The 9,515-nt window shown below is 42.0% G+C and overlaps 1 protein-coding gene across 3 annotated transcripts in view; it reads left to right on the forward strand.

Moving 5' to 3' along the window:
* PRPF38B (pre-mRNA processing factor 38B) overlaps positions 1-9,012 on the forward strand; it is a 43,947-nt gene extending 34,935 nt beyond the window's left edge. For all 3 annotated transcript variants that reach the window (XM_088464121.1, XM_088464123.1, XM_088464122.1), the window contains exons 5-6: positions 5,964-6,187; positions 7,713-9,012. In XM_088464121.1, coding sequence (XP_088320247.1) covers positions 5,964-6,187; positions 7,713-8,454 — 966 coding nt within the window. In that variant the 3' untranslated portion in view covers positions 8,455-9,012. The remainder of the gene's footprint in view (positions 1-5,963; positions 6,188-7,712) is intronic.
* Positions 9,013-9,515: the final 503 nt, after the last annotated feature.

The following is a 9,515-nucleotide window of genomic DNA, read 5'->3' on the forward strand; positions in this document are numbered from 1 at the left end:
TCAATCTAACCCTAGGCAGCTCTTAATCTGCGTCCTCCGGTCATCTGGGTGGGTGGGTGTCTGGGGGCGTCCCAAACGCATTTTGCACGTTAGTGACCCCGTGGTTCGTCAGGGACTCTGTACTCAGTCTGTGTTTCAAGGGTTTTTTTTAGAGGAGCTGCTGGTGTTCTTCGCTGGTTACTCCTAAAGCTGCTGTTTTTTTGAGCTTCAATTCGGGTTGTCAATCATCAATACTCCATGGGGTTGCTGTTCTATTTCTTTGAGAGTTCACATGTGGAATATAAGGCTCTATGTATTATGTATCTTATGGTAATATATAGATAATTAAATGAAAGTTACACATTAGTATTCTAAAGTCTTCAATTTTAATTAGAGTATATATGAATAAATAACAATTATATAAATTAAAATATAAATGGTACTGCCTCAATAAAACCTGATGGTGTACAGTGCATTCGGAAAGTATTCACAACGCTTCACTTTTTCCACATTTTGTTATGTTACAGCCTTATTACAAAATGGAATAAATTCATTTTTATCCTCAAAATTCTACACACAATACCCCATAATGACAACGTGTAAAATGTTTTTTGCGATTTTTTTTTTTGTAAATGTAATTAAAAAAAAAACCTAAAATCACATGGACATAAGTATTCACGGCCTTTGCCATGAAGCCCAAAATTGAGCTCAGGTGCATCCTGTTACCACCGATCATCCTTGAGATGTTCCTACAGCTTAATTGGAGTTCACCTGTGGTAAATTCAGTTGATTGGACATACACCTGTCTATATATATATATATATATATATATATATATATATATATATATATATATATATATATATATATAATTTATATGGCCCCACACTTGACAGTGCATGTCAGAGCACAAACTAAGCATGAAGTCCAAGGAATTGTCTGTAGACCTCAGACAGGATTGTCTCGAGGCACAAATTTGGGGAAGGGTACAGAAAAATATCTGCTGCTTTGAAGGTCCCAATGAGGACAGTGGCATCCATCATCCGTAAATGGAAGAAGTTCGGAACTACCAGGACTCTTCCTAAAGTTGGCCGGCCATCTAAACTGAGTGATTGGGAGAGAAGGGCCTTAGTCAGGCAGGTGACCAAGAACCCGATGGGCACTCTGTCAGAGCTACAGCATTCCTCTGACAACCATCTCTGCAGCAATCCACCAAGCAGGCCTGTATGGTAGAGTGGACAGACTGAAGCAACTCCTTAGTAAGAAGCACATGGCAGCCCACCTGGAGTTTGCCAAAATGCACCTGAAGGACTCTCAGACCATGAGACACAAAAGATTGAACTCTTTGGCGTTAATGCCAGGCGTTATGTTTGGAGTAAACATGGCACCGCTCATCACCAGGCCAATACCATCTCTACAGTGAAGCATGGTGGTGGCAGCATCATGCTGTGGGGATGTTTTTCAGCGGCAGGAACTGGGAGACTAGTCAGGATAGAGTGAAAGATGAATGCAGCATTGTATAGAGACATTCTGGATGAAAACCTGCTCCAGAGCGCTCTTGACTTCAGACTGGGGCAACTGTTCATCTTTCAGCAGGACAACGACCCTAAGCGCACAGCCAAGATATCAAAGGAGTGGCTTCAGGACAACTCTGTGAATGTCCTTGAGTGGCCTAGCCAGAGCCCAGACTTGAATCCAATTGAACATCTCTTGAGAGATCTGAAAATGGGTGTGCACTGACTCTTCCCATCCAACCTGATGGATGGAGCTTGAGAGGTGCTGTAAAGAGGAATGGGCGAAACTGCCCAAAGATAGGTGTGCCAAGCTTGTGGCATCATATTCAAAAAGACTTGAGGTGCATCAGCAAAGTATTGAGCAAAGGTCGTGAATAATCATGTATATGTGATTTCTTATTTTATTACATTTGTGAGTGTATATATGTGTATGTATGTATGTATAATTTTCGCAAAAATCGCCAAGAACTTTTACACGTTGTCAGTAATGGGGTGTTGTGTGTAGAATTTTGAGGACAAAAATGAATTTATTCCATTTTGGAATAAGGCTGTAACATAACAAAATGTGGAAATAGTGAAGCATTGTGAATACTTTCTGGATGCACTGTATGTGATGTGTGACATGACCATCATATTCATAAATTGAAATCTATATTAGTATATGATTTTAGGGCCTGATTCAGACCCACTCGCGAGCGGCTGTCCGCTCGCAAGTGGGTCGATGGTGTGCACTGCGCATGCGCACGACGGAGGGAGCTCCGTCATGCGCGAGATGCGACGAGCGAAGGACTTTCGTTGTGTCTGATCAAAGGGGGCGTGCTGTCGATGTTGATTGACAGCACGCCCCCTTTGGTGGGCGTGCCGGGGGCGTGCCTGCCAGACGGAGGCGTTACCAAGGGAACGCCTACCGTCAGAAGCCGGCCCCACTGACATCACTAGTGATGTCAGTGGGAGTGATTTTGGCTCTGATAGAGCCAAAATCACTCCTGGCCTTGCGGTTGAGAAACTCAACCGCAGGCTTCTGCTCACACTGGCGATGGTCAAGACCATCGCGACCATCATCCTGCACGCTCGTATAGGATGTGGGTGGTGACCCACAGCTATACGAGCGTCCAGGAGGACGCTCCATAGTTAAGGAGGTGGGCCCTGATTCAGAGCGAGCGCTCTGGTCAGAGCGTCCGGCTCTGAATCAGGGCCTTAGTTCTTTATCACTCATAATGGTATTCAAGTTGTCTTCCTTATATTTTTTTTTTTTTTCATTTTTAATATCTTCCCATGTCTCTTTGAGGCAGGACCATTTTTATTTATATAATTTGATTTAATTCATGTATAGTCTAATTAAAATTGAAGACTTTAGAATACTACTTTGTAACTGTCATTTTTCATTTATCTCATATATTACCATAAGATACATAATACATAGAGCAATTATATTCTACATGTGAACTCTCAAAGAAATAGAACAGCAACCCCATGGACTATTGATGATTGACAACCTGATTTGGAGCTCAAAAAAACAGCAGCTTGAGGAGTAACGATGATTGACTGTCTGATTAAGCATTTTAAACAGCAAAGAACACCCGCAGCTCCTCTATAAATACCCTTGAAACACAGACTAAGTACAGAGTCCCTGATGAAGCACGTACGTCACTAATGTACGAAACACGTTTGGTACGCCTCCAGACATCCACCCACCCAGATGACCGGAGGACGCAGATGAAGAACACAGTTTCCGATCACTGTGTAAAGTACGGACGGTGCAGGAAGACAAGGACACCGCGCTGAGAAGAGCTCATAAGCGATGAGGACCAGGAGAGCTCTTCAGCTGCCTGCCTGTATACTCACCACATCGGACTAACACAGCCGCTGACTTACCAGTAAGATGGCACCAAACATTACTAAATGCGGAGTCCTGGACATACGGGAGGGTTTTAACCTAATCCATTTCAGCTAAACTACCAGGATAAAACCAAAATTAGATACAACTGCTAAGACCCTGCTACATTTCAACTAGAAACTGGATACCATGTTACATTCTCAGGATAACTACTAAATACCAGAGTCACGGTCTTACAGGAGTAAATGTCTGCTTTAAAAGAAACTATTTTATCTGCAACAGCTGCTACGGACATTATTGATTCTTATCATTCATTATATGTATTATTTATATATTTTTACAAGGTCTTAATTGATTTTGATCATGATATTCGTTTTTACAAGGTCTTAATTTCAGGTCTTTATATTTTTTTTACATTAATTCATTGTCATTTTTTATTGATCTCCACCTTTTATTCATCCCCCTTGTGTATCAGTTGTAAATAAATATAATATATATACATACATACTGTGGTTCCTATATCCGTTCTTGTACAATTAGGTGAGCGCCAAATAGGCTGACACTTATTTTCATTACTAAACAGACCTTGGCCAGCTGGCTCCGCTTCATGATTCGCCAATCTTACTTCTTGGCAAACCTTCCAACCCCTGCCGTGGTGACTGCCCATTCCATCCGGTCAGTGGGGACTTCTTGGGCAGCGCGCTGTGGGGCTTCTGCAGACGAGCTATGTAAGGCTGCCACATGGTAATATGCACATACATTCATCCGGTATTATGCCTTTGATACTTTTACGTCCTCGGGCGCCGCCTTCAAGCATTCTGTGCTCACTGCAGCTCAGGAGTGTCCCCCCATAACGGACATCTTTGGATGTCTGTGTCATCCCTGTGCCCCCTAGTGGAGGAAGAAGAAAAGGACTTATGTTGCTTAACTGTTAAGTCTCTTCCTTCGACCCCATAGGGGGGGCACAGGGTGGGGTGTGTCTCCTTGGTGACCTATCCGGCTGCCATGGTTTGTATGGTTGTGTGTATGCTGGACTTCCTTCTCCTCTGCCTAGCTCCTGCCATGAGCTTGCAAACTAAACTGATGGCATGTGGCTGGGGGCGGGGTATATAGAGGAGCCTGGGCTTGTGGGTAATTTTCATTAACTATTTGGTGCCCAGACTCTCCTCCAGGCTATACCCAGTGTCATCCCTGTGCCCCCAATGGAGTCGAAGAAAGAGACTTAACAGGTAAGCAACATAAGTCTCCTTTTTTGTGCTTTACCTCAGAAAAATTAAACCTGTGCTCTTCAGATGCTGTTGTAAACTTAAAATGGCTGCAGATTTTTTTGTAAACTTTTTGTAAATAACTTGTGTTAGTGTCTAAATGTAATATATTTTTGTCACAGCTGTTTAATTTATTTTGAACCCACCTTTACAATTTCTGCATGAAGTTGGCCATTGTTTGGCAGGGTGTTAAATATTCATTAGTATTCATTTGTGATTCACAAGTACAGGTAGGAGCAAGCTAACTGCAGGAAGGGTCAGACTTTGATCTTCAGCCTTCTGAAGTTTTGCACTACTAATGCAAATAAACCATTTTGCAATAAAGCACACAACTCAAAAGCCAATCTTCATTCTACAGAAAAAAGATGGACTTGGCTTTTGTGATTTTGAAAATGGCAGATTTTATTTAAAACTTAACTCATATATAAAAACCTGAATGCCTTGTGGTTTTTTTTAGATACAGATATCACATTTTTTTAAATAATTTCTACTGGCTTTGTACAAAAAAGTGCTGTCTGTGACCCCAAGACCATTCAGCATTCAGCCACCCTCATTTACTTAAGCTAATTTGCTTTTTTCTCCTCTAGATCTTTGTGCTGCAGCAATTGTATTGGGCGAAATTAATCTGAACACATGCATGTGTGTGAGTGCAAGATGTTTTACCTCAAGATTCGCCTTTTTAAATATGTACAGGGCTGAAATTAAATGGGAGCAAGGGAAATTGAGTTCATTTGATACTAATACTAAAGCTGCATACACACCTATAGATATCTGTCCAATCTGTCTGGTGGGAATGACAATCTGGTCCGTTTTCCAGTGTTTGTGGGCAAATTTCTATTGTTTGCTCCCATACATAACCAGATTTTCCTTCCCACCAGACAGATATATCTATAGGTGTGTATGCAGCATTGGTGTTCATTTTTAAGCAGTTTATCAATCAAAAACAAGTCTGTTGGATAAGACTAAATTTAATATTTTTAAATCCACTTTTAATATTGAAGTTATGTTCTACTCCAGGCACTTGTGGCATTGTTGCCCATTGTTTTGAATAGATCATTAAAAGCTCTAAGTTGATCTACTTGGACCCAATGTTTTAGATTGAAGTTTAACTACTAGATGAGTTTGGGCTGACTACTCCCTTTAAGAACCATTTGCTTACAGTAAAGCTACGATTATAGGAATTTTGCAGTGTACTATACAAAACACAGGCGACATAAACCAGAACTGCTACACATTTCCCCTTTACTATCGCTCAGGTCAAAATTAAATCCTGACTAATGGGCAACTTGATTTGTGTTGATTCATGGGACTAGAGATAAACAATGTCTTACAGTGGCCTCCCTCTCTCTCCTCCTAATTAATTTGCAGGATTTGGATGTAAAGGCTGGTGGAGGCTGTATAATGACAATAGGGGAGATGCTTCGTTCCTTCCTTACCAAACTGGAGTGGTTCTCCACACTCTTCCCACGGATTCCTGTCCCGGTGCAGAAACACATAGACCAGCAAATCAAAACCAGGCCAAGAAAGATCAAGAAGGAAGAGGCAGAAGAGGTAGAGGAAGTTCAGCGCCACATAGAGAGGAGGCGATCCAGGTGACCTCACTTTTTTGATCATCTCCCTGCATGTTTTACCACTGCTGCTGGGTTTATATTCTAGCATTTGTAATACATAAATTGTTTCATATTTGTTTTACTGGAAATGTAATTTGACATCTTGTATTTATAAAGTACTGACCTATTACCGTATATACTCGAGTATAAGCCGACCCGAATATAAGCCGAGGTACCTACTTTTACCCCAAAAAACTGGGAAAACTTAGTGACTCGAGTATAAGCCTAGAGTGGGAAATGGCAGCAGCTGGTAGTGCCCACAGTAGTAATTCCCCCTTTCAGTGCCCCCAGTAGTAATCCCTCCTGATAGTGCACCCAGTAGTAATCCCCCCTTTCAGTGCCTCCAGTGGTAATCCCCCCCCCCCTCCTTTTAGTGCCCCCAGTAGTAATCCCCTCCTGGTAGTATCCCCAGTGGTAATCACCCCTTATAGTGCCCCCTGTAGTAATCGCCCCCTGGTAGTGCCCCCAGTAGTAATTGCCCCCTGGTAGTGCCCCCTGTAGTAATCCCCCCTGGTAGTTCCCCCAGTGGTAATCCCCCTTTAGTGCCCCCTGGTAGTGCCCCCTGTAGTCTCCTCCTCCTCTTCCCCAAACCCCCCCCCAGTAGAGAGAGACGTGATCATAATTTAAAAAAAAAATTACTTACCTGAAGCCCCCGCTCCTGGTCCCGCCGCTATCCGCTCCTCCGGCTGCTTTGCATAGGAGAGACGTCGTCATGACGACGTGTCTCCCATTACCCACTGCGGGAGCTGGAAGATGGCTCCCGCAGTGGGAGCAGCAGCAGCCGCTGAGAGTCTGACAGACTCTCAGCGGCTGCTGATTACACCAAACACGCAGCTGCCGGCTCCGGCTGCTGTGTGTTTGGCAGTGTGTAGCGCTGACCGAACTCCGTCCGGTCAGCGCTACACTTCACTCGAGTATAAGCCGACCCCCTCGGCACAAAAAATGCGCTGAAAAAGTCAGCTTATACTCGAGTATATACGGTAAGCAGTGCTGTACAGTGGGTGCAATCACGATAGCAAGTAATCTTTGCTGTTGGGGAAAAAATAATTGTACTCCCCATTTGCAACAAAGTTATTTTATAGTAAGAGCTGTGAACCTATGAAGAACGGTCTCACAAGAAATCACATTGGTTGGTTAACACTCTAGATTCAAGAAAGGATTGCACATTATCCTTGCAATGTACATTGCTGTTGCCCTTAATAAGCATATATGACAGTGTATTGGTCTGAGAGTACACAGGCAGACTTCTATACAACTATCCCCTTGTAATCAACTGTTACCCTACAACACCGTTCTGGTAGCTATTTTAACATTTGAGTATAAGCTATACATGGTCACAGTAGTGGGAAAGAAAAACACTATAGCAATATCAAAAAATTAGACTAAGGGGTATAAGCTGATGATGAATTACAGAACTCTTGGGTAACCTATATAACTACTTTTTTATGCTATGTAGCTCTTTTTATATTTCAGCCTAATTTTAATGTGTGCATTTGCTTTATTTCAGGTCTCCACCTAAAAGATCCATAAGCCCTCGGAGATCAAGAAGTAGGAGTCATCACCGTGAACACCATGGAGCATCAAGCTTTGACAGGGAACTAGAGCGTGAAAAGGAACGTCAGCGGTTAGAACGGGAATCTAAAGAAAAACGGAGGTCACGAAGTAATGAACGTGGAGTTGAGCGTAGGAGAAGTAAAAGCTGGGAGAGGCATAGGACAAGAAGTCGAAGCAGAGACCGCAAGACAGACAGAAGAGACCGTGAAAAAGAAAATGAGAGGAGCAGAAAGCGGGACTATGACAAAAAGGGCAATGGCAGGGAAAAGGATGCAGATAGACCCAGAGAGCGTTCAAAAGAACGCAAGAAGAGCGAAGAGAGAAAAGACAGAGAGGAGAAGCGACACAGAGAAGAGCGAGAGTCCCGTAAGGAAAGGCGGCATAGCAGAAGCAAAGAAAGGAAACAACGGAAGAGTAGGAGCCCTAGTAAAAACACTCATGGGAGAAGCCGTAGTAAAGAGAGGTCAAACCGATATAAAGAGAAAACAAACAAACGAAGTAGGAGCAGTAGCCGTGGGCGAACAGACAGTTCTGAAAAGTCAAGGAAGAAGGAGCGCAGCTCAAGCAGGGAGAAACCACGTAAGAGGAGCAGAAGTAATGACCGAGGCCATAAGCGTGAGCACGAAAGCAAGGACCACGACCGTCTCAGTGCTGACTTTGAGGAAAAGCAAAGGAGCAAAGATGAGACTCTGTGACATGTCAGTGAATGGATCACATTGAATCCTTTTTGTTTAGCTCTTTTTTTTTTTTTTTTTCTCCCCCCTTTTCTCAGAGTCCTAACCTGTTCTGTAGCACTCATTTTTGTTTTATCTTGACATTGTTAGAGGAGTGTCTCACTTGTTTATGTAGGGAAGTGCCTTCTGGGAGTACCCTGCACTTTGGACAGAACTTGTACCTTCCCTACATTTGCTGAAGCTCCCTGCTCTCATGCAGCAACTGTTGCGTTTTTATTGGTTCAGTGTTCCTAAATTGTACAGCCAGTACTTGACGATGCCCTGATGTTTTAATTCCTCTTTGGCAGAATACCTGCAGGTCCAGTTTGTAAGAGGCATTAAACTTGCCCCTTCATTCATTCTAACGCTCGTAAGGTTGTGATTTTCCGACTGACGCTGCGTGCATGGCTTAGCTGACATTTTTATAGGATGACTTTTTTTTTTTTTTTTTTCTAAAATATGAATGCAGATATGACATTTAAATTGTGTTATTGTCCGATTGTAAACAGTTTTTTAAAAAAAAAAAAATTTACATTTTGAGCTGTGATGTGATTTGTTTGTGATGCTTTAAGGTAGGTCCATAAGAACTTTTTTTTATATATATTTTCAAAGAAATTAAAGCATTTTAAATATTAGTTTAAGAGGTCCGTATAATAAGTCAATATTATCTTTTATTTTCACTTGGAAATTGTTTTTTGTTTTATTGGACCTTCAAGTAGCCTATAACCTTCAGAAAATGTTGAAGAAAAGGGGAGCAGTGCACTCTATAGCAACCAGTTGACAATTAAAATGTACTACATTAGTCTGTATGAGTTTGTACTTACACAAGGAAAGCTGGAATGATATTCCTGGGATAAACCAAAGCTAGACAAAAACAAGTGCAAAGACTCATTTTGGAATCAATGTAAAGGATTGCTTAGTTTTTAATAAAATATAACTTTTTGAAGTAAATTGGCTAAAAAATGAACACATTTGGAACCATTACCTTGGTATATCATAAACATATTCTTGATGAATTTGGCCTTCACATTTCATGTAGCACA

Source organism: Taudactylus pleione, unplaced genomic scaffold (genome assembly GCF_031769625.1).
Source record: "Taudactylus pleione unplaced genomic scaffold, aTauple2 ptg001594l, whole genome shotgun sequence".
NCBI lineage: Eukaryota > Metazoa > Chordata > Amphibia > Anura > Myobatrachidae > Taudactylus > Taudactylus pleione.